The following is a 26,434-nucleotide window of genomic DNA, read 5'->3' as shown; positions in this document are numbered from 1 at the left end:
TGCAAAAATAATATATGACAAGATGGTCGAATGAGACTTGTTAGGAAAAAATCTCTTGTTAGGAAATAAATTGTATCAATGCTTCATGGTGTTAATATATTAGACAATCACACACATTCATTTCTAATTATTTATGTTCAAGTGCAGACAAAAAAGTGTTGTCACAAATATTACTGATCTGACAGAATGTATTAAGTGTCTTACTTTATACTCAGGAAACTTCACAATATGAACCACATTTATGGTTGCAGGACAACCCATTTTTTTGGTTTTCTGCATCAAACCTCTTGTTTTAAGGCATGAATATTCATGACCTTGTGCCTGAAACAGAAGACACACAGAACAAAAGCCATTTTAACTATAAAAGTTATGTCCAAATATGACATTTGTGTGAACCTCTTACTTTACTCTCCTGACGTCTTTGTTAGGCTTTGGCATGCTTGTCTCTTCCTTGGTGACATATATATGTATTTTTCCCAATTATCTTAAAAGGCAAAGGAAGAATCTTCACTTCCCACTGCAGCTGTTTTTCCAGTCAGATCTAAAAATACAGAAGAATAAGAACTTTGAGTGGATAGTTGCCAAGGTATGCTAACTGGTTGCTAGGGCGTTGCTAAAATATTCAAAAGCTTAATCAGTTATCAAGATATACAGTCCGAGTTCAAAGGCGCATTAAATCATATTCATATTATTCAATTGTATCTAAAATTATTTTACACATGGTAAGAAAAAGACGAGTTACCTCTCAAACATACTTAGCTATCTTAATTTGGTGTTAGTAGGCTAGCCATTTAGCTACATGATTATTATTATTATTTGTTTTTTACAGAGCACTGTTCAGTTTAAATAGCCTGTAGTCCGTGCCTTTCAGCTTGACCACCATAACCTCCTGATATTATGCCAAGCACATTTTGTTTTACATGAAAGTGAAGTACAAATGTTTAAATTAATTCGTTTTGGCTTCTTATATTTTTATTCTTGTTTTGTTCTGAGTTCTTTCTACCGTTAAATTTAAATGATTTGTTGTGGAGTGAGGGGAAATAAAATATTTTTTTCATGTTTCTTCAATATTTTTGGCTGACTGTATTTTATTATGACATGAACAGGCTGTGTTGCAGAGGTTATGCTTAACTGTGCTGGAGGCGCCGGCGGGATCGCGTGTGTTTTTTTTTGGGGGGGGGGGGGGGGGGGGGGGGGTTCCTTGTAAAAGTGGAAACAACTTGCACTAACCTACTCCTTCATTTGTGGTCATATAAGAGTAAGACATTATTCAAAACTATTCCAAATATTTATTTTATTTGTGTACATTCACAATAAAAAACAAAACTTACTTTTGTGAAATAAAGGAAAACTGCCGCTTTCTCAAGAGTGCATCACAAAAATGAGCCGAAATTCTGCATATAGGCTGCTAATTGTTGCAGTTTTTTTTCTTTCGTTTTGTTAATTCATTAATTATTTAGAAAAATATATTTTGCATATGGGCCTGTTTCTTTTATATATAATAGCTTATGTTTTTCTCCGTTCACAGAAGCGCTGCAGGTCATGTTCATGTTGTTTATGCTGCTTTTTGAGTATAAAATGAATACCTGGAAAACAAATTTAGGTGTTTGTAATGGGTCAAGCCACCTATCAATTTAAATTTAATTTAATTGTAATTTAACATAATCTTGTCGGTTAACTGTTAATATGACGGTCGGTTAGGAGAAATAAAATAACCGGAATGAACTTTCATATTTCCTATAAACGTTATTCAGAAAAAAATATAATAATACAACTGCAACTGTTTATGACCATTGCTTGATTATCAACAGTGGCCTATCTATCTAGTCTATTATAAAGTGCAAAAAAAAAAAAACTCATGATACTTAATAAAAATTATTTTATGTAAGCCTATACAATTTAATATAGGCTTTTTTTTTTGGGTTTTAAATGGATGAAGAACAGCTAGCCTAGCCTATAATTTACGCAATAGGATAAATTATGTATGGAAACAGCTCAAGGGCAACATTTTTTGCGATACACCAAAACTTATGCGACAATTAGTTTTTTTAGGGATGACGTCATGACGCACAACATTTTATCGGTAAAAGGCCAGTTGGATGGAAACAGGCTGTAGACAGCAAATTTCGCAAAGTTTTTTTTAACGCATATCTCTTTGTCGATAACAAAACAGCGCAAAATCTGGATGGAAACTTGATTATTGTCGCTTTCTTCCTCGGTCACTCCACACACACAGTGCAGACTGAAACTCCTCAAACAAGAGAGAATTAAAGACTATCTGCTGATGGAGGAGGAGTTCATCAGGAACCAGGAGCAGATGAAACCCCTGGAGGAGAAACAAGAGCTGAGCACATTATTTATCATAATTTTACATTATATAAAATATATATTTTTTCGATTTGTATAATTAACATTTGTTTTTATTTTGAATCAGAAGAACCATAATTTGGCCTGAAGAGGCATTACAGATTAAAAATATTTAATGAAAGATATAGTAAATCTAGAAACACAAATCTTGATAAAATCAAGCCCAGCCCTTATCATCATGTATTGTTAACAGGAGGAGAGATCTAAAGTGGATGATCTCAGTGGGAACTCTGGAGGAGATCATTGACCATAATCATGCCATTGTGTCGACATCAGCGGGCTCTGAACATTATGTCAGTATTCTGTCATTTGTAGATAAAGACCTTCTAGAGCCTGGCTGCTCGGTGTTACTGAATCACAAGGTTAGTAAGCCTCAAAATAACTTAACAGACCTTATAGAACTGGAAGATAAATAAACATGAATATTGACTCATATACTTGACTTTATTTTAATACAGATGCCAATTTTATTCCTGAATTTGTCAATAATAACATGTTATTAAATTATTATTATTTTATTAATTTGTGTATTGTAATATGCATTAAATATGAATTATAGAAATGATTTTTTTTGTTAGTAATTTATGTAAATGTTTGCAGGTTCTAGCAGTAATCGGGGTGCTGATGGATGACGGTGACTGTAATGAAAGTAGAGAAAGCCCCACAGGAGACATACGCAGACATCGGAGGTTTGGACAGCCAGATTCAAGAGATCAAGGTAATAGATTAATCACCATAAAATGTATTTAATTTCAAAGTGGCTAAAAACTGCAAAAATGTATTTTGATTAGTTTATAAAAATAAGACATACATTGTATTAATAAAAATAAATATATTAATTCATATTTAAGTATTATTTTATTTCTTATTGGCAGTTTTTCTCTGTTTACTTGTCCTTGATTATGTCAGCTGTTTAATTAAATTTACTTTAGAAGCAGATACAGTTTATACATTTTGATTAAATGTGTTTCTTCTTTATAATTACATACACTGATGAAATCCTGCACAAGAACATTAATCAGGACATTAATCAAAATGAATTCTAAGGCATGTTGTGCATTTCTTCTTTTAGGAGTCTGTGGAGCTTCCCCTGACACATCCAGAGTATTATGAAGAGATGGGAATAAAGCCGCCTAAAGGGGTCATTCTGTACGGTGCACCGGGGACAGGTCAGTCTGAGGAGTCTTAAAAACCTATTTTCGTCTGTATGTTGTCATTTTCTTGGCATATGTTTTGTGTTGATGTTCTGTATTGCTGATGTGCAGGCAAGACTCTTCTGAAGAAAGCGGTGGCGAACCAGACGTCTGCCACCTTCCTGAAGGTGGTGGGCTAAGAGGTTATTCAGAAATACCTGGGTGATGGTCCCAAACTGGTGCAAGAGCTCTTCAGCGTGGCTGAGGAACACACTCCGTCTATTGTCTTCATAGATGAGATTGACGCTATCGGCACAAAGAGGTGAGCATGAAGGGTTTTGCTCACAAGGATGCATTTGTTTAATCAAAAATACAGTGAAGACAGAAATATTATGACATATAGTGTTTAGTCACTGTTTTCTATTGTAATCTATTTTAAAATGTAATTAATCATGTGATGCAAAGCTGAATATTCAGCATCATTACTCCAGTCTTCAGTATAACATGATCCTTGAGAAATCATTCTAATAAGCTGATTTGCTGCTCAAGAAACTTTTCCTATACAGTAATTATCAATGTTGAAATCTTTTATAGAATATCTATACTGAATACATTTAAATTTTATATTACTGTCACTTTTGATCATTTTAATACATCCTTGCTGAATAAAAGTACTATATATATGATTAAAAGTACACCAATCGGGTATATTATTTTGACCACTGACAGGTGAAGTGAATAACACTGATTATCTCTTCATCACGGCACCTGTTAGTGGGTGGGATATATTAGGCAGCAAGTGAACATTTTGTTCTCAAAGTAGATGTGTTAGAAGCAGGAAAAATGGGCAGGTGTAAGGATTTGAGTGAGTTAGGGCCGAATTGTGATGGTTAGACGACATGGTCAGAGAATCTCTAAAACTACAGCTCTTGTGGGGTGTTCCCGGTCTGCAGTGGTCAGTATCTATCAAAAAAGTGGTCCAAGAAAGGAACAGATGTGAACTGGCTACATGGTCATGGGCGGCCATTGCTCATTGATGCATGTGGGGAGCAAAGGCTGCCCCGTGTGGTCAAATACCACAGCACACCTACAGGGGTCTAGTGGAGTCCATGCCTCGACAGGTCAGGGCTGTTTTGGCAGCAAAAGAGGGACCAACACAATATTAGGAAGGTGGTCATAATGTTATGCCTGATTGGTGTATATGTATATAGTTATAGAACAAACTAAAAAAAATTCTGAATGTTTAAATTTGTTTGTATTATTTACACAATACCTGTACTTGAGAAAAAAAAAAACTTTAATCCCAAAACAAAGATGTTGGTAGATTTTCAGATTTACACTGACAAAATGTATGCTATGCTGTATATATTATAGTAGTTATGCGATATATAATTCCACTACAAAAAAAACAACATTTATCTGTGGGCCCCAGGTGTGTGTATAGTGTATATCGGGTACAGACTGGATTGTTTTTATAAACCGTGGTAAACAGTGACATTTGGATGTTGTTTCTCTGCAGGTATGACTCTAATTCAGGAGGAGAGCATGAGATCCAGAGAACAATGCTGGAGCTGTTAAACCAGTTGGATGGATTTGACTCCCGTGGAGATGTTAAAGTCATCATGGCTACTAATAGGATAGAGACACTTGACCCAGCTCTCATTAGTCAGCTTACCATGTTTATTTCTGGTGTGGGTTTCACATGCTAATTGAATCAAAGTGGACTCACTGGCCAGACACAAACATCTGATGTCACAAACACTAGTGTGAGAGTTTCCTTTGTTTTAAAGTGAACATAATTACATTTAAAAAAGGATGAAACGCATTACTTTGTAGACTAAAATGAGGTGTTTCCTTTTTGTGATTCCACAGGTAGAATCGATCGTAAGATTGAGTTCCCACTGCCGGATGAGAAGACCAAGCGCAGAATCTTTCAGATCCACACCAGCAGGATGACGTGACTTTGGACGACCTCATCCTGGCTAAAGACGACGTCTCTGGTGCTGACATCAAGGTAGCATCAAAGGGCCGTTTAATTAAATAGATGCATAAACTTATGCAATTTGATTACACAGAAAAACATTGTTTTGCAGAACAAGATAATGTGGTTTATTTGACCTTGTCCGACTAATTTACAATTTTAATTTAGGTTTAATGGACTCCAAAAATGAACATTCTTCCATTATTTATTCACCCTAATGTTGTTCAAACCTGTATGACGATTGTTGGTAAACAAACAGTTTTAGTTCCCATTGACACCCATTGTATTTTTTGTCCCTACAATAGAAGTCAATGGGAACCAAAGCTGTTTGTTTACCAACATTCTTCAAAGGGCCTGTTTACACCTGGTCACTTCATGCATTTTCTCTGATTGGATATCTATCTGATTTGTTAAAACGTTTCCATTTACACTTGGCCACATAAATATGTCTTTGCAAAACGGACATAAATCTGTTATTTAATTTCCACGCTATATATGGAGTTCACGTCAATGAAAGCAATAGATATGCACTGCATTTTATTAATATTTTAGGAGTAAAATTAGCATGTCTGGAATGCGCCCCAGACCACCTCCTGAAGTGGTTTGAGCGACTGGATTTATATCCGTCTCGAATGCATTTCGGAGGGCATTTACACCTGTTTTTTTCAGGATTGGATAGCTATCCAATCAGACAAAAATGCATGAAGTGACCAGGTGTAAACAGCCCCATAATGTCATCTTGTATGTTGCACTGAGGAAAGTCATACAGGTTTAGAACAGAGGTGTCAAACTCGGTTTCTGGAGGGCCGGAGCCCTGCAGAGTTTAGATGCAACCCTAATTAAACACACCTGATCCAGCTAATCGAGTCCTTCAGGCTTATTTGAAAACTACATGGTTTGTGCATTGGAGCAGGGTTGGAACAAAACTCTGCAGGGTTGCGGCCCTCCGGGAACTGAGTTTGACACCTCTGTTCTAAACCTGTATGACTTTCCTCAGTGCAACATACAAGATGACATTATGGGGCTGTTTACACCTAATTCCACCCACTAACGTGTGATTGAGTTAGTCAAGACTAAAAAAAAGACGCCAATTCAGCACCAGTTTCAGTAGCGTAGCTGAAAAGATGCTTGCTTTTTGACACAAACTTTTTTTCTCCTTTTTCAAATCTCATATTGCATTAGAAAGGCATTTATTTTAAATAAAAATGAGAGTTCTGGGTAGGGTTAGGGTAGGTGTAGGGAGGGCTTTATTGTCCCAATAAGGTGGCATCCATTTAATAATTTGAATTAAAACGATAATTTACTCTCAATATATTATTGCATACTGTTTTATAATGCACTGCAATACTGAGGTGCAGATAATTGCCACTATTTGCAATAAGTAGTATAAATAGCAGAAAATCTTGCTATTTTAACATAGTGTAAATAGCATCTATCAATTTTTTAATATATATATTAACTGTGATTCCTGCTGTGACAGCAGTGCTGTGCTGTGCTGTGACAATGCTGTGACATTTCGAAAAGTGCGCCTACTAATCACATCACGTTATATTGCAATGCACAAGTTATGCATGCATAATGAGTCAAATGTTTTTAATTTAATTCATTTTTTATGTGTGGGGGTGATATGGGGGTGCTTTGCTCTTTCTTAGGGGTGCTGGAGCACCTGCTAGACCCTCCCTAGCGCCGCATGTTTATTACAATTATAAAAATAATTCTGCATCTATTTTTAGGTGTGCCAGCTTCCACTGTGGGTGGCACCGGCACACCCGTGGCTACAAAACTTCCCTTACAAACCCCCCCCAAAAAAACATGAATTTCACGTTTTCCACGTGATCACGTGTTTTTGCCCATGTGAAATTCATGTGGATTTTCTGTAACATAGCACGCCTGGCATCCAATAACTGTAGTGAGCTTGCTTCTTTGTTACTTTTTATAAGAAACAAAGTCTAAGCTTTCAAATTTGGTCAGTTTTATAATGAAATTTAAACAAATGTCATTTTGATGCTATTAAATGTGGCGCAAGATTCAAACTTTACATTTACCTCAGGAAAGCAATGTAATGTTCATAGCTCGTTAATTAGCTAGAAAAAAAAAATAACTACAGAGGAGTATTTTGCTAAATATATACATTAGATTACATATTCATTATATTTTTGCTTAACTTCTTGTCTTCATTATGTCTGAAAAAAATCTGTCAAAAGGCAGGTTTCATTACAGCCACAGCTGAAATGTTTACAGGGTTATCCTGTTTTACGCTGTACCCCTGGGTTAGTAATTAAAAAAGTAGTTTGAGACTTCACACCGTAAATCATTAAAACCTGTATTAATGTTCGCATTTGTATATTTATGGCCTATTAATTGATATGTTGAAGACTACAACATAATTACCTATTTCTCTTAAAAGGATAGTTCACTCAAAAATGAAAATTGAGAAGCCTGAAAATTTTTCAAACTCAAAAGAAGATACTCTGAAGAATGTTTATAATCAAACAGTTGCTGGTTCCCTTTTTTCCCTTCTCCATACCAAGGAAGTCAATGGGGACCAGCAACATTCTTCAATAAGAACTTCTTTTGTGTTCAGCACAAGAAAGAAACTCATACAGGTTTGGAACAAACATTACATTTTGAGATATGAACTAAAATCTGCCCCTGCTATAAAAAAAACTCCACACTGACTGGAGAAATAATAGAAATTCACTGGTCAAGCGTACACTAGTTAATGAAGCATGCATGCATTGTTTTAGCAGGTTCTGTGTTGCTAAACAACTCTCCATGACATTGTAGCAGCATATTGTTTAACAGTAATGCTTTGGCATAACCTTTCAGGGTTAATGTGTAGTCTAAAAAGTTATCATTTAAATAGCAAATAGACAAGGTATAGCAATGAATTTGCTATTGCAACATCCTTACATTAAACAAACAGCTGCAAAGAGCATTTCTCATAGGAGCATGTGTAGTTTGCATGTAGGAAATCACACGTTTTGTTTTGTTTTGAAGTTTTATAATAGTTTCATAGTTGGACATTCAAAACACTTAGGTCTTCAATATCACCAAGTTTGGTCTCCACCTTATATATCAAATATACCATAGTGTAGCAGAACTATCACATAATTTAAAAAAGAAAATAAAACATGAGGATGTGACAAGGACCGGACACAAATACAGGAGGCGATGAGATGAAAACGGGGAAAAACAAAGCCAGTTAACCGGTTATATTAGCACTGCAAAAGCACTCCACAGATCTCTACATCAAGTCTTTGAATGTGATGACAGAGTTTTGGAAACCAAGTGGAGAAAAACAAAACGTGCACTGAAAAATCTGTGGCAGACATTTTACAAACGACACACACAAATACACAACTGAAAGAGTGAACGGACCACATTGAAAAAAGAGCTGTAATAATGTTCCCTTCCAAAAAGGGCATGAAATCTCATCCAACGAACACAGTAAACTGACACATGCCTCTTTTTCTTTGCAGTGTTCATGTTTGCAGCGCAGTTCAAAGATGGGACAACAAGAGACGAACAATGTAAGTGGAAAAGCATTCATTTCTATGGCTCACAAACTATTATTCAGATAAATACAGAAAATCTGTTAGAAATAGAGTTAAAATGTCCACTTGCGTTCTCCTCGTAACGACCAGGTGAGGAACGACAGCTTTATTTAGAAAAGCAATCGTGTGATTCGTAGATAACGCTCGTTTGCAAACGTGTGTAGTGAATTATGTTTTAGTAATCTCAGTCTAGTCACGCTACACAAATAGAAATAGACATCTGCGTCGGTTCTGTTACAAACTGAACCGGACGTTTTAAAAAGGGTGCTTAAATTGCTGCAATTTACCCATTTAAATATCTTTTTCTCTCCTACTCCTTCCTCTTTTTCTTAAATCACTACATGCATTGCAACAGCAAATTAAAAACAACACTAACGAAAGCAAAGAACATACTCTGTAAAGACAAATACAATCATGATTGCATTCCTTTATTTTGCAACAAACCCAAATTAATTGTCGTATTAGAGACAAAAACCAAAAAGGAAAGCTCGGGTTTGTCGTTCGGTCGGGTGGGGGCTAGAGGTGTGTGTGTTTGTGTGTTGGGGAACGCAAGAGGGCCGTGTTGTAGTGTCATGTAACACCGACTGTTCTTCACTCGTCTTCGTCCTCCTCTTCCTCCTCTCCGTCGAAGAGAGTTGGACAAGCGGCGAGCTGCCGGTAACCGTCCAGCCACTTCTCCACCATCTGAGTGACAAGCGGGTGGTTCCGCCTCCTGGAGCTCTTCTGCATGGCCACCAGAACCCCGCCCTCCGTAACACAGCAGTCCATCCACTGCCGCAGCATCCGCTCCTGCTGCTCCTCCGTCCCCATCTGACAGACACACACAGTAACCAATCACAGAACACGTCAAGGTATATCCAAAATACACATTTAAGTGTTTATTTTATTACACTTTTGCCTCTGTAGATTTAAATGACAATCAGTGCTACTTTTGTATCACTTAGGGACTATTATGTATTCATTTTTATTTTACATTTTCATTTTTAGTATTTTTCTTGTGCATTTTTGACATCAAGTAGTTTTTTTGGTAACACTTTACAATAAGGTTCCATTTGTTACCATTAGTTAACAAACTAACAATGAAAAATTATTTTAAAGCATTTATTAATATTATTCAAGTTGATTCCAACATTTCAATCAAAAGTATCTATTAATGTTATTTAATGGACCTGAGCTAACATGGACTAACAATGAACAGTTGTATTTTTAATAACTAATGTTAACTAGGATTAATTACTGCTGTAACAAATGTATTGCTTATTAATGCATTATATAAAGTTAACAACTGAAACCTTATTGTAAAGTGTTACCATTTTTTAATGTGTCCGTATAGTTTATATTATTTAATTATTATTTATCTATTTTATTTCAGTTTTAGTCATTTTAGTACATCAAGTTACACAAAATTAAAAAAATTAATGTTTTTCTATATTATTTTATTCCAGTAAACGTTTATTTAAAGTAAAATTTTTTGTTTTGAATGTAGTTTTCATTAACTGTAAAAACAGTTTTCTCCATTTTCTCAAATGTTTTCTGAAATTTCTACTTCAGTAGCACTTACACACACACCATACTTTACAGTTTATTTCTATCTACATTCTGAAGATTTTTATAAAAGGGTTCGTTTATATAACATCCGCATGATTTATATAACATTTTATCCTAAAAACATGATAAACTTTTTTTTTTTTGGCTGTTGACAGTATTTTCTGATTATTTATGGAGTAATAATAAGAGATATCCAAAATATCTCCTCTCTAAAAACCTTTAATGTGTCAACAAAATGAAACAAGAATTTTGGCCTTTTTAAAAATTCAGATTTCTGTTCTGGAAATGTATGCAAATTAGCACATACTTAATCAGTTAATGCATCATTTGCATATTTAAACAACATTTTAGAAAACTTGTAATTCAAAACAATTGTCTTAATGTATTATGATTAATCAACTGGGGAAAAATGTTAGTTAAATGTTTTACCTTATTCACCTGTGATGTCTTAAATAAAAAATGGCTACAAAACAACCCAGCCTCTACACAAAATAAAGAAAATCCATTTATATGTTTTTTTTTTTTTTTTCACACTGCGAATTCAGCCGTAGTGTAAACAGGCCTCAAACCCTCATACATATTCATGCTCTAGAGCAGGGGTGCCCAACCCTGCTCCTGGACATCTACCTTCCTGCAGAGTTCAGTTCCAACCCTAATCAAACACACCTGTGTGTAATTATCAAGTGCTCCTTCAGATCCTAATTAGTTGGTTCTGTTGTCTTTGATCAGGGTTGGAGCTGAACTCTGCAGGAAGGTAGATCTCCAGTACCTCCTTTCCACCAGCTGGAACCAGGTGCTAGTTCAGAGCCAGTGCTATAGCCGGTTCTTAGTTGGTTCGACTGGTAAGCCCTTTTAGAATCGGTTGCTTTTCCAGAGCCAGGTCTTACGTCACAATACGTTTCATGTTTCGGTTCACTAGCACGGCACAACAGGCTTGTTCGAGGTGCATCAGCACCACGCAGACCGATCGACCGGCACACAACACACTAAAGCACCGCGAGAGCGATCCAAAAGCATAAAGAGCAGTCTGCTTTCCAGTCGCTCCCGATGCCTCGCACCGACCGGTCCACGCAGCACTGATCCATCCCGAACAAGCCTAAACAAACTATCAGCAATGGCGGACGTTGCGTTGTTTAGCTGCTATTTCAAATATGGCGGTCCAAGTTTCTGTTCGTCTTGTTGGTCACGGTAACCCCGCCCCCAGCCCCTGACGCAAGCGGTTCTTCCTTCTAGCCCAGCAATGTTTTGGTGCTACTTACGAACCGCTTTTCCTGGTTCGGAGCTGGTGCTTTGGGTGTCGAACAACAAAGAACCAGTTTGAAACTAGGCTCTGGCTCCGAACCAGCACTGGAACTGCCTTGGTGGAAAAGGGGTACAGGAACAGGGTTGGGCACCCCTGCTCTAGAGTGCTGTGATGCCAGTAGAGCTGTTCTCACCTCTTGTGCTGACAGAAAGTGAATGTGCAACAGCTTTCGTTCGCTGTCAACTAGCGGCATGAAAGTGACCGTGACATCATCGTCTGTGTTCAAGTTGGCGCCCGCGCCTCGATTATCGTAGCCATCGTTCTCCATGGCAACCAGGGCGGAAAAGTGTCCACGCGTATAACCCAGGGCGATAGGGCTCTTCCAGCAGAAACTCTGCTCCCATAATAGAGGCAGGTATACACCTACAAGATAACAGCCAAAGCAAACAGTAATTACAGAAACTCTGTGTGACTGACCCTAAAAAACACCGTGTTTGAAGTCAGCAGTGTTGACAGAGATATATGGATTGTTTCTGCTGGCTGTTTAGTCATTATAGTAGCAATAACAGCCTGTCAGCGGCAGATATAATAGAGCACACATTTCTTGGCTGACATGGCCAAACAGCCCAGAGAATAATGCTAATGTGCTTACACTAATCATCCCTGTAAGTACTGATAAAATGAATATAATCGTCAAATATATGCTGTGACAAGCTCTTTATAATTAAATCAACACTTCGGCCAAGTCAATTATTGGGAGGAGATTTGGCCATTTGTTGCCTTTTTAGATTTAGATTTTTTGTAGCTGACAACTGCACCTTTTATTTAAAGAAGTCTAAAACAGAAGGATAATACATATATTGTTTCTAAATATTTTTTTGAGTAAACCTTGCTTGCATAACCTTTTGAATAAATGCATGATATATAAATTATATATCAAATTTTAAGTTATATATATATACACACACTACCACTCAAGTTTGGGATTGGTATGATTTTTTTTAAGAAGTCTCAGAAGAACAGCATTACTTTGATTAAAAATACAGTAAAAACTGTGTATTATTATAATTAAAGAAAACTGATTTCTATTTGAATATATTTTCAAATAGAATTTATTCCTGTGATGTCAAAGCTGAATTTTCAGCAGCAATTACTCCAGTCTTCAGCGTCACATCCTTCAGAAATGATTCTAATAAGAGCTCAAGAAACTTTTTATTATGTTGAAAACACTTATTATGCAACTTATTATTTTTGTGGAAACAGTGATGCACATTTTTCAGGATGACTAAAAATTTCAAAAGAGCAGCATTTAAAAAACAAAATTGGATTATATATATATATATATATATATATATGACTTTTGAACGGTAGTGTATACAGTTGGGCAAAAAAGTATTTAGTCAGCCACCAATTGTGCAAGTTCTCCCACTTAAAAAGATGAGAGAGGCCTGTCATTTTCATCATAGGTACACTTCAACTATGAGAGACAGAATGGGGGGAAAGAATCCAGGAAATCACATTGTAGGATTTTTAAACAATTTGCAAATTATGGTGGAAAATAAGTATTTGGTCAATAACAAAAGTTCATCTCAATACTTTGTTATATACCCTTTGTTGGCAATGACAGAGGTCAAACGTTTTCTGTAAGTCTTCACAAGGTTTTCACACACTGTTGCTGGTATTTTGGCCCATTCCTCCATGCAGATCTCCTCTAGAGCAGTGATGTTTTGGGGCTGTCGCTGGGCAACACGGACTTTCAACTCCCTCCAAAGATTTTCTATGGGGTTGAGATCTGGAGACTGGCTAGGCCACTCCAGGACCTTGAAATGCTTCTTACGAAGCCACTCCTTCGTTGCCCGGGCGGTGTGTTTGGGATCATTGTCATGCTGAAAGACCCAGCCACGTTTCATCTTCAATGCCCTTGCTGATGGAAGGAGGTTTTCACTCAAAATCTCATGATACATGCCATGGCCCCATTCATTCTTTCCTTTACACGGATCAGTCGTCCTGGTCCCTTTGCAGAAAAACAGCCCCAAAGCATGATGTTTCCACCCCCATGCTTCACAGCAGGTATGGTGTTCTTTGGATGCAACTCAGCATTCTTTCTCCTCCAAACACGACGAGTTGAGTTTTTACCAAAAAGTTCTATTTTGGTTTCATCTGACCATATGACATTCTCCCAATCCTCTTCTGGATCATCCAAATGCTCTCTAGCAAACTTCAGACGGGCCGGACATGTACTGGCTTAAGCAGGGGACACATCTGGCACTGCAGGATTTGAGTCCCTGGCGGCGTAGTGTGTTACTGATAGTAGCCTTTGTTACTTTGGTCCCAGCTCTCTGCAGGTCATTCGCTAGCCCCCCCCCCGTGTGGTTCTGGGATTTTTGCTCACCGTTCTTGTGATCATTTTGACCCCACGGGGTGAGATCTTGCGTGGAGCAGATTCAGTCTTCCCAGCCTGGTGCAGGTCTACAATTTTGTTTCTGGTGTCCTTCGACAGCTCTTTGGTCTTGGCCATAGTGGAGTTTGGAGTGTGACTGTTTGAGGTTGTGGACCGGTGTCTTTTATACTGATAACGAGTTCAAACAGGTGCCATTAATACAGGTAACGAGTGGAGGACAGAGGAGCCTCTTAAAGAAGAAGTTACAGGTCTGTGAGATCTTGCTTGTTTGTAGGTGACCAAATACTTATTTTACCGAGGAATTTACAAATTAATTCATTAAAAATCCTACAATGTTACTTCCTGGATTCTTTCCCCCCATTCTGTCTCTCATAGTTGAAGTGTACCTATGATGAAAATTACAGGCCTCTTTCATCTTTTTAATGGGAGAACTTGCACAATTGGTGGCTGACTAAATACTTTTTTGCCCAACTGTATATATCTATGTCTATAATATATCTATTTGTTTATATAGATAGTGATCATAAGCCAATCTGTCCTTCTAGATATGAGAAACAGCCATTGCAAAACGAGCAAACCAAATAAAATGGAAATATCTACACACTAGTGTAGCGCACTTAAACACAGCTCACCCTGAAAGCGCGTGTATCCCAGCGTCTCTCCTCTGAAGCTCTTGTAATATTTCACACCGTACACTATGATAGGCCTCCGAAGGATGTGTGCCAAGACAAACACGTGCGTCTGCTCTAAACTCGCACCCGGCTGCAGGAAGATGATACAAGAACATAGAGACCGAGAGAGAGAGAGAGAGAGCAAGAGAACCACAATAAAATGTTAAAACAACTTGTTTGTTTTACTAGGGAAACCTCAATGCTATGTTTCCCAAACTCATCTGAATATTTCATTATAAAAAAAATTATTCAATATGAAACAGCATATGCAACTCATTTTACTGTTATAATTTGACATACTTCTATTCAATGATCCATTCAAAGCAGCCAAAAAGAAAAACTGTTTAGAGTTGGAGTAAATGGTTACATCTAGATGAAAGCATATGAAGAAAAACATTGTTTCTTTGGAATAACACGCACTGATAAATCATTCACAATTAGAGAAATGTATATTCTGAAAGTAAATATAGTCAGTTTTGATGCCATGTTGTCAAAATCTTCCATAGATCTATATGGAAACAACCAACTAATGGAAACGGCGCTATAAAAAGTGCTCATTGCTCACAATGCTCAGACATCTGTTCAGCCCTCATCCTCTCGGGTGGGATGTGTGTCTGCATGTGTGTTTCTGTATGAGTCAACTGCAGCCATCTCAGTAGGTGGTGAAATACCAATGTTTTCTCATCTGGTGACGTACCTGACTGGCTAATGACAGTATAAAGGCCCAGTCCTCCTGCCACTGCTCCTCCCGCAGAGAAAAATGCAAACCAAAGCTCTGGGAATACCAAGACTCCCACTCTTTCCAGCGCGTGTAGAACCTGGAAAACACACGCATTATGTCTGTGATAAAATCCACAGATGCAATGACACTGATGTGAATAAACCCAGATGCAATTAAGCAAAGATAACAATAATGACTAGATTTGCTGAAGAAAATGTGCGGTGCCAGCCTTGCAAAACAATACTAGGGTGTTCTGGGTTGTTAACATGACTCAGGGTCATTACAGCTAACTAAAACAGAGTTTCCGCAGGTTTTATGAAGGTAAATTTAAGAATTTGTATGAACTTTTTAAGACCAAGTAAAGAGAATTTAAGGAATAAATCTCTAAATGTCTTGAGCATCACTTCAAAGTTTGAAAATACAACATCCGACAGATCTCCAATCTTAAAAATTAAAAAAAAGAAAAGAAGTTTGAATACCTCTCCCAAAAAGTAAATGATAATAATAACTTTTACTGTAACTTCTGTTCACACTGCAAAAAAGTGTTATTCTTCCTCTGTATTTTGTCTTGTTTTACAGTTCAGATGTCTAAAGATTCTTCAGTCAAGATACGTTTACTTGAGAAGCAAAAGAACTGGTCTAGTTTTATGAGAAATTGATCAAATCAAGTGAGTTTATGATTAAAACAAGAACAAATATCTGCCAAAGACAATTTAATTCAAAAGGGAAAAAATATGTTTTCACACCCCATTGTTCTCCTTTAAAGCATGAACTCATTTAATTTTGTTCAATTTCTCAGAAAACAAGACTTCATATATTCAATTTGCATCTCGATTTAAGAATGTTTAGATATTTGTATCGTAAAACAAATAAAAATACTGGGGAAGATAATTTTTTTTGCAGTGCATGCAACATTTTAAGTCCTTTTACTTTTCTTTACTTTTAGTCATTTAGCAGACGCTTTTATCCAAAGCGACTTACAAATAAGAAAAAGCAACTAAAACTAAAAGTCAAAACTCTGTAAATACTATATACACACACATTTAAGAAAATACAGAAATTAAATAAAATTGACAAATGCATACAGCAACATCGATACTAAACATTTAAATGAAAACAAAAAATAAGCTAAAAACAATTCAAAATATTAAAACAACAAAAGGTATGAGTATAATAATGCTTCTAACATAACACTAAGCCAAACATGTGTAGCCACACACATATACATATAAAAATAAAATCAATATATATAGTATGAAGTACTAAAATAAATCAAATTAAATAAAACTAAAACTGAATAAACAACCTATACAGACATCAACACTGAGCCAAGCACACGTTTTAAAACAACTTACTTACACATACTAAGAAATGGTTATAAAACTGTCCTTTTTAAGTCATTTAAGGCCTTAATTTGTGAAAACATTAAAAATGAAGACCAATTAAGATCTTTTTAAGACCTGCAGAACCCTTTCATAAAATAAACTTTGACTTCAATGAAATAAAATATTTTAAAAAATTATTTCGGCTAGTTTCCAATGTTAAGTTTTCATTTAGTTTAACTCGATGTACTAAAATAAACTAAAACTGAATTTAAAATTAACCCACACGGGAGTGAGGTTTAGGGGGGTGAGTGTAACCGATGTAGGCCAGTAAGAGCTGTTGCGTGTAAACCTCACTCTCCTGATCTCAAAATGAGGCGGTCTAGCAACTGATGCTCGAGGCTGTGGCCTTTAGCCTCCTTGTTAGAGCTCCCGCCTCCCGCCTCCCGCGCCCGAAACCCACTCGGAACAAGAACGAGTTGTGGTGGTGCGGACCCGGGGGGGTTACACATATATATATACATATACATATATATATATATATATATATATATATATATATATATATATATATATATATATATATATATATAATGAATTCAAGGTATTAACATTAACTCTAATAGTATCTATTATATTTATATATAATTTTAATATATAATATTAATGTCCAGACTTACCAGTGAGAGCAGTCATGTAAGCTATCGTTGAGGCTTTTTCTCAGGACAGAGTCTTTGTCGTAAATCCCCCATGTGGCCTGTAACACTGAATCCAGAAGGCAATCTCCAGCGGTTCGGTTCCACAGAGCATACAGCCGGCTGTCCAGACGCGTGCCCAGCTCCAGAGACCAGTTAATGATGGGAGACTCCTCTTCCAGCTCTGAACACCAGAATAAATCAGTTTCTCAATGCGTTTCTTTGCACAGCCAATGATACATTTTGTTACTGCTTGCTGCACGCTGCTTTTCAGGGATGCAACAGAAATAGACCAGCTAAGGCATTTTCTAGATCAGATTCTTCTCAACTGGTGGGTCGCAACCCAAAAACAGGTCACAGACTTGTTCTGATACTAAATGCAAATAATAAAATTTAACTAACTGTATAATTGGGACAGCAAAATCAAATAGGCTGATTAATTTTTTAAAAGGTGGGACAAAATGCCTCCCATATCTTTTGATGAAGATTTCAAAGGCTGTGCCCCTAAACTTGGCACAATTTTACTGTTAGCTTGGTTATATTAGACGTGGACGGGTTGAGTGACATCTTCCAAAACTATGAACACAATTATGCAAGGTAAAAGAAAATACAACCACTATGCATTAAATACAGGTTTACTTGCAAACAAAGCCAACGTTGTGCCAACGATTAACCATCAAAACATCCATTGTCCTGAAGTAAAACTGAGGAACTCAATGTTTTAATGTGCTTCCCATTATTTACTGGTTTGAAGTATAAAATAAATGCAAAAAAAAAAAAAAGTCACCTCACCTTTTTGTACATCTCGATCCAGGACCTCGTCAAACAGTTTTTCTTGAACATTTGGGGGAAGGTCTTCAATATCTACAAAAAAAAAAAAAAAAAAAAGGAAACATGGATTTTACTTCCACTTTTACACAATGTTCATTACAAGGTATATATCACGTCATATTTTGGGTCACTTTTTGCATAAATACATTTCACACCCTATTTATTTATGTATACTCACTTTCATGAGGGTTATTATAGTTAACTAAAACCATAAAAAAATGTTTCATAAAAAAAAAAAAAACAGCTATTTGCCAAGGGACATTTTTAAATTAGTTTAACGATGTACTAAAATAACTAAAACTGAAATAAAAATGAATAATAGAAAATTATATGATATATTATTATAATAATAAAAGTAACTTTTTTTAAAAGTATTAAAATGAAAACAGAAAATATAATTATAAACTAATTCAAAATAACAATAAAAAATATTATATAAAAACAACATTGCTTTTCATTATGCTTATATTGGTTGCAACATTTCATGATGTATTCAATTATTTCCTGATATTTTAGGTTGTCTGTTACATTTTATGTCAAGGTGTATTTCAACTCATGTTTTTCATTTTTTTCATATTTCATGATGTTTTACAAAAGACTTATTTGATGTGAAAATCACATTTCATTCTTACATAAAATTTTTTTATTTAATGCCTTTTATGTGTCTATGCTTATATTTCATTATACTTTTATTTACAGCAAGATTCTTTGGTTTATTTAACCATTTCATTATATATTTATTTATTTAATTTAGTATGATATGTCCCTTCATAATAAAGAACTAAATTGCAATGTTTTTGGTAGCAAGAAACCTTGATTAACATCTTAAGTGGATTTTAAGAAAAAAGTTTAAATCAGAGTTATTTTAGTATCATCAGTATTTTCTTTTTTATTTTATAACAAAGTTTTTTTTTTTTCAAGAAACAGAAATTGTTTCATGGTTTCAGTTTGAGTTAACTTTAATAACCCTGGTTGAAATATCACAGACAATCGGCTCACTTGGAATAGGTTTTTTTCTTTTTGAGACTCATGTGGTCTGTATGTGTGAGATCCTGTGGCAAAAGGGAAATTTTTGTCTTTAGAAAATGTGAGTGATCACCTGCTGGTAATGTGAAGGTGACGAGGTCAGTGAAGAAGTAACAGGGAAACTCTCCTTTACGCCTGTGAAGTGCTGCCGCCACCTCTCTGCGGATCTGTTCTGTTAACTCAGGACACACCAGAGCCGGTATACACTTCGCCGTCTGCTGAGACACCTGAAATGCATTCACAAATCTGGAATCATTTTACAATATCACATTGTGAGATGACTTCTCTCCGTTTACGCATGTACAAACTCTGACCTCTGTGAGCAGCACCGCGAGCATGTCCTGTCTTTGGAAGCGGATGGCCAGGTGCACCAGAGTAAAACCAGCGTCGAACGCAGACGGACGGTTGAGAATCCGCACCTCGTCTGCGGTCAGCTGACGTGCGATATCACCGCTGGATGACTTGTACGCCTCCACGGCGGCCAGATCCCCCTCCACTACACCTGATGAAAGCATGCGTTACATATGAGTGGGTTGACTTCCTCTTTGACAGCTCTTTGAATGTGCAGTATAAATTTCAGATTCAATTCTCATCAAACCTATAGGAGCTATAGGTATTTCCCAGAAGACTGCTTTAGAGATCAATGATTTCATATTCTGATGCAGGAAAGCAGATCGCTAAGAGAAGTGTTGCCTAGTAGCAGAGCCCCACAAGACAAAATCTGTCAGTTTAAGGTTTGATACCAGCTGATATCAAAAGATTCAGCTTCACATCGCAGTAAAACATGCCAATCAAATAGTGAGCCAAAGGGAGAAGATATTGTACAAAGTCCGAAAAGTGATGTGTACACAAAGTCACAGCTGATAATTTATGTAACACTTTATAACAAAGTCAACACTAGTAAGCTACTTATAGAGAATTAATTCATCATAGTTATTGCTCATTTCTTGCTCATTTTACTTTTTAAAATCAAAAGTTGTATGTTAACATTAGTTAATGCATTAACATGGACAATTGTATTTTTATTATTTAACATTTTCAAAGATTATTAAATGCTGTAATAATATATTACTCATTGTTAGTTTCATGTTAGCTATTGGATTATTGTTCAGAAATTCGATCTTGTTGTAAAGTGTTCCTATAATGTCAATGCATTTAAGAAATGTGATATTTATTTTTAGGTGTGATATTTAAATTAGGTATATGTGAGTGACGTGACATATAGCCAAGTATGGTGACCCATACTCGGAATTCGTGCTGTGTATTTAACCCATCCAAAGTGCACACAAACAGCAGTGAACACACACCGTGAACATACACCCGGAGCAGTGGGCAGCCATTTATGCTGCGGCGCCCGGGGAGCAGTTGGGGGTTCGGTGCCTTGCTCAAGGGCACCTCAGTCGTGGTATCGAGGTATCGAGGGTGGAGAGAGCGCTGGACATTCACTCCCCCACCTACAATCCCTGCCGGCCCGAGACTCGAACCCGCAACCTTTGGATTACGAGTCCGACTCTCTAACCATTAGGCCATGACTTCCCAAGGCCATGTGCACTTCTGTTCAAAAGTTTGGGGGCTTGACTTTTTGAAATAAATTATTTTATTTAGCAAGGGCACATTAAATTGACCAAAAGTAACGGTAAACATTTATAATGTTACAAAAGACTTCAAATAAATGTTGTTTTTTAAAATATTCTATTTAAAATTTCCAAAAAAAAAATTAATAAAAAAATATGAAGCAGCACAACTGTTTTCAACATCTAAAATAATAAGAAATGCTTCTTGAGTATCAGAAATCAGTATATTAGAATGATTTCTGAAGGATCACGAGACACTGAAGATGAGAGTAATAATGCAGAATATTCTACTTTGTATCAAAGGAATAATTTCATTTTAATATTACAATAAAACAAGTTAGATTAAATTGTAATAATATTTCACAATATTACTCTTTTTTTGCTATATTTCTGATCAAACAAATGCAGCCTTGGTGAGCATAAAATATTTCTTAAAAAAACTAAATCATCTTACCAACCCCAACCTTTTGAAAGGTAGTGTATGGTGCAAAACATTTCACTTAAAGATGTTTGTTAGGTTTAAAATGATATATATATATATATATATATATATATATATATAAAAATGTAAAGTATCTGAACATGTTCTTGGTTAATGTGATGAACTACACTGCTTCTGACTCTGCTTCCCACCAAAACACCAGCTGACTAAAAGACATTAAGTGATGTGAAATTAGTGAGGAGAAAAGCTCCTGCAGCATCTGAGTGCAGATATTACAGACACTCAATCTAATGCAATGACATTTTCAAAATGCATTTTAAGTGTCCAAATACATTTCGGAAGAAACTGTATCTGGCACTAATGGGGTTCATTTCTCACCAGCGCAGGCGTTCAGGAAGAGCCAGTCGCTTCTCCGCATCCTGTTCCGGATCTGTTTGAGCTTTTTAAAGTCCGCCTCCTGCTCGTTATCGCTGCCCACCGCTCCCGACGCCAGCTCGATCTTCACCTCTGCCTGCCCTTTACACGTAGGTGGAGAGAGTTTCCTCTGCCTGCCCCTGCTCACCCCCCCTCCCCCCGCTGTCCTCAGGTTATCTCGCTCCTGCTCGTTCACTATCGAAGGGGACGTGGCGCTCTCCGCCTCCGAATCCTGCTGAGGAGCCTCAGGCGAACTGCTGGGTTTAGGGTGGTCACAAACCACACACCTCAGACTCTTTGGCCAGTTCTCATAGGTGCAAGCCGAGCACGGCCAACGCTGTGCGTGCATGTTGAGCCGATTCCGGTCATTATACTCCTCGCACGGATCCGAGGTGACCGGAGTAGGTCTGGACCCCGAGTCCGAGGTCTGTGGGGCTTCAGACGGACTGAGCGGGCCGTGTTGGGAGCCCTGCTGCCGCTGCCTGAGGCACTGCGTGCAGCGGATTGCGCGGGGCCAGTTCAGATAGGTGCACATGTGGCAGGACCATTTGCTGCTGGTCTCAGGCAGCTCGTTGGCGATCCGCACTCGAGGCCGGGCGCTGGAGTCGGGGCAGATGAGCTGGGTGGAGCAGAGCTGCGGGTCCAGGCTGGAGCTGCTCTTGAAGGGTTCCTCGGTGATGATGGGCGCGTTGTGCCTTTGGGCCCGACACATGGTGCATTTGATGGCGGACGGCCAGTTCTCGTAGGTGCAGTACTCGCAGCTCCACTTCAAGCCAAAATCTGTCATCCTCGCTTGCGCCGGTCACCGCAGCTGATCGCCCCCCCCCTCCCTCCCGCCCACCGGTCCTCCGTTCTTCACCTGCTTTCAGTCGCTCACGCTCACAGCGCCTCCAGCTTCTCCTGCAATAGTCACAGACAGGCAAAGTTTAGTTCTTGCTGGGGAAAGAGCTATGCGGATCGACAATAGAAATAATGTTGATATACAGTGGGATCCAAAGGTCTCAGAGTAAAATTACTCTACACTATTACCATTTTTTATTCCAAATATATTAAATATGTTTAAAAAAAAATTTTTTTTTTAAGAAATTAACATTTTTATCCAGCAAGGATGCATTAAATTGATCAAAAGTGGCAGTGAATACTTTAACATTGTTACAAATTCTATTTTTCACAAAAATAGATCAGTATATGATCCATATAATTTATTCTTTTAAATAAATTAATACTTTTATTCAGCAAGGACATATTAAAGTAATCAAAAGTGACAGTAAAGACATTTGTAATGTTCCAAAACTATATATTTTTTAAATAACTGGTGTTTTTCTTTCTAGTCATCAGTCCTTAAAAAACTGTTTCATTGTTTCCACAAAAATATTAAGCAGCAGTTTTCAACAATGATAATCATAAATGTTTCTTGAGCAGCAAATCAGCATAATAGAATGATTTCTGAAGGATCATGTGACGCTGAAGACTGGAGTAATGATGCTGAAAATTCATAACAGGAATAAATGACATTTTAAAATACATTCAAATAAAAAAAAATATTCATTTTAATCTGTAATAATATTTCACAATACTACGCTTTTTACTTTAATTGCACCGACCCCAAACTTAAACTTAATTTAATTTAGATTGAATTTTAGAACATTATTTTGCTTGTCCCCTTTCGCTATAATTTGATTTAATCCACAAATTGAGGAAAAACCTGATGATTCATGTAATGCAGCAAGGTTTGAGAATGTTCCAAGAGTATCTTGTGCTTCAATGGACCTTTTGTACAAAGGACCTACATGGTCGATGTCACAAATTTGCTTACATTTGATTAGTGACCTAGAAACAGTGCAGGATATTTTTACATTCACCATTTTCTTTAATTGTCAAAATCCTAAATTCCAGATTTTCAGTGTGACCTTAATTTTTTTTGGATGCCTCTATAATACAGTCACTTACAATTTAATAAAATAGTTTTTCTGAAGTACCAGGTAAATATCATAGCATAAGAATATGGTGAGCACTTAAGTACTATGGTAAATACAAAAATACCACTGCATTACCATCTAATACCAATCAATGCATTGAGAAAAAACAAAAAGGGTTGACAAAATGAACATAGCATTGAAATCGGCATAAATCACAATGAGTCCTGATAGCATAAGTGACAGTGCATGCATATTCTGTGCTTTTCTCCAGGTCTCTTTGTTATGTCTTTTCATTCACACATTTCTCCCTCTTTTTGTAATGATCTTAATATTTCCATTTGTTACTGTAATAAAAAAAGCACAATACAATTTATTCTGAAAGGCTTTTTAAGCCAGAAATTGTTCAGGACTCTGGATTATTCCTGACAGTCCAAACAGGTGGGCAATGACAGAGATGAATCCAGCTCATTGGGGCAAACGGTCACATCCTTTGACCTACATTCATACACTCTCATTTGGTTATTGGACTAGATTTTGGTTATTAACATTTGTTTAAAAAAAGAGACGATTTTTTTTCTCACGATGGCCTAGTTTTTCCCTGACTATGGTGGTAAGATGGTACAGTGATGTTATATAGACGGTAATAGTGTGGTACTGAATGATTCACATACCACAGAATTTACATGGCATTTCAAAGTATATCAAGTAATACCACGGTATATATGGGATTGGTATACATATATATGGAATAAAACAAACAAGCCAATTTCAGAGGGCAAAATAATAAAATAATAATCAAAAGCAAACCATTTCATGTACTGTAGGTTGAAGTATCATATATTTTGGTACATATGATACTTACCATATATGTATAATACTTCATATTTTATATAAAAAAACATTAAACATTCACAACAATATAGGTTTTTCCTTACGAAAGTAGGTTCAATGTTTGGAAGGGTCATAATATGTCAGTTTGGATAGTGAGATGTCAAACTGCTGGACGCCGCAAAAATACCATTTAGTTTAGTAGGTTTTGACACATACCTCTTCTTACACGACTGGAAACCGGGCTATAAAACGGTGAGAGCAGCTTTTCTATAACGGGCGCTGGAAATGGAATGCGAGAAGCATTTCCGCCGCTACAATGTATAAAGTTCAAATGTATCCAGCACAAACTCTGCGTTTATACACTGTAAACACTCTCGGCTCGCTTCGGAATTCCACACCAAGGTGTCGATTTTACCCGAACTACAACAACACCATAAAAGCTGTTTGTATCTGCACTGTAAATAAACACAAACAGCTACTTCAGTTCAGGCTGTACACTTGCCTATTGACATTTTCACTTCCTTAAATTACAAATAAATATATACATAAATATTTCAAAAATATAAACGCGAGCATTTTAGGAAACTAAAAAAACAAGGTGCATTAATTTGCCCTGTTGCATATAGTGTTACAGCGATTTTTCCCCCACAGAAATATCAAGGCCCTTACCTGTCTTTGCCCTCCACACTTGTTTGCAAACACTACCGTTCCCGAGTTCGCCCTTCTGCAAACCTGTCTGTTCTACAGAAACCCAATCCGATCGGCTCCAAATCCAGCTCAGCACCGACAATCTACCGCGACAGCAGAGCGATCCTGCGGCCGAGCACCCATGTTATTTCTCTCCCTTCCTCTGAAACCCCAAGCACCACCGCGATCTTCGGATCAAAGCGGGTTTTAGTGGGTTTTAAACACCGGAATTCCCATTTCTGTTGCCGATGTGACTGGCTCTAATGGCGGCGGCACAGGAGCGGGGGGGTAAACCAAAATAAACCTACTCCGGAGATACTGGTAGGAGGGATATCACCTGGATCAGCGGGCACATATGATTGGCTCTCGCTCCGTAAACACCGTGGAAACCAATGAGGGGGCATTTCTTTCGTTAAAGGGCTTCATGGCATACTTCCTTCATAAGCAATAACAATCAGGAAACCGTAGCTCTCGGTCCGCCATGTTGGCTCTAAGAATATCAGGGGTGGAATATTAGGTTTCACTCTGGAATGGAGCCAAAATGGAGTGTGTTTCGTGTGTTCGGCTCCACTGCCAAGGCCAGGGGGATGATGTCATCGTTTCAGAAAGAACTACCGCAGCATCATCTGCAGTGACTTAAGGCCAGTTTTTCAATGAAAACAAAAATAAAAGAGTTGACAATATAGCTCCAGGGCCGTTAGATTATTCTGCGTGTAGCTCTTTTATGTCAAAACAATAAATGAAAGGCCCAGTGGGTGGTTTTAGCCGAACAGTTAGTTCCATGTACTAATTTATTTAATAGACTCTTTTATTATTATTATTATTATTTTTTAAATCAATGTATTCGTTTTATGAAGTGAAGACTGTTTGCATTAGAATATTAACAATATAAAAAGTATAATTTCTTCTGTATAAAATCTGCTTATTTTTTTCATAACATTTTTTTAGTGAACATTCAGTCTTGTTATAATTTAGGTTTAGGTTAGTCACGATCAGTGAAACTACACCCTTTTGTCAGCTGATTTTCTTGTTTCGATCGATTAAGCAGAAGAGGCGAATAAATGGCCTGTT

The 26,434-nt window shown here is 37.0% G+C and overlaps 1 protein-coding gene and 1 pseudogene across 2 annotated transcripts; one reads left to right on the top strand and one right to left on the bottom strand.

Moving 5' to 3' along the window:
• The first annotated feature begins 1,686 nt into the window (after nt 1-1,686).
• Nucleotides 1,687-5,544, top strand: LOC306850454 (26S proteasome regulatory subunit 4-like; annotated as a pseudogene). The gene is made up of 7 exons: nt 1,687-1,692; nt 2,561-2,729; nt 2,968-3,085; nt 3,440-3,536; nt 3,633-3,822; nt 5,020-5,189; nt 5,373-5,544. The product of its transcript is annotated as a 26S proteasome regulatory subunit 4-like (transcript).
• A 2,933-nt stretch (nt 5,545-8,477) lies between these two features.
• On the bottom strand, nt 8,478-26,018 carry LOC306850677 (ubiquitin thioesterase zranb1-B-like). Its single transcript, XM_079386463.1, has 10 exons — nt 25,346-26,018; nt 21,891-22,826; nt 19,811-19,998; nt 19,570-19,723; nt 18,432-18,503; nt 17,625-17,823; nt 15,599-15,719; nt 14,863-14,992; nt 12,023-12,252; nt 8,478-9,848 (listed from the first exon to the last, which is right to left on the bottom strand). The coding sequence occupies exons 2-10, from the start codon at nt 22,711-22,713 to the stop codon at nt 9,630-9,632; spliced, it is 2,136 nt and encodes a 711-aa protein (XP_079242589.1). The 5' UTR covers nt 22,714-22,826; nt 25,346-26,018; the 3' UTR covers nt 8,478-9,629.
• Nucleotides 26,019-26,434: the final 416 nt, after the last annotated feature.

Source organism: Barbus barbus (assembly GCF_936440315.1).
Source record: "Barbus barbus genome assembly, chromosome: 30".
NCBI classification, from domain to species: Eukaryota; Metazoa; Chordata; class Actinopteri; order Cypriniformes; family Cyprinidae; genus Barbus; species Barbus barbus.
This window is presented reverse-complemented; position numbering and strand designations above follow the sequence as displayed.

Excerpts from the sequence above, each read along its gene's own strand:
- LOC306850677 (XM_079386463.1), bottom strand. The coding sequence starts at position 22,713 with ATGACAGATTTTGGCTTGAAGTGGAGCTGCGAGTACTGCACCTACGAG. Across the intron at positions 15,720-17,624 it reads TTACATGACTGCTCTCACTG|GTTCTACACGCGCTGGAAAG; the intron begins GTAAGTCTGGAC and ends TGTGTTTTCCAG. Across the intron at positions 9,849-12,022 it reads ACTTTCTGTCAGCACAAGAG|ATGGGGACGGAGGAGCAGCA; the intron begins GTGAGAACAGCT and ends TGTGTCTGTCAG.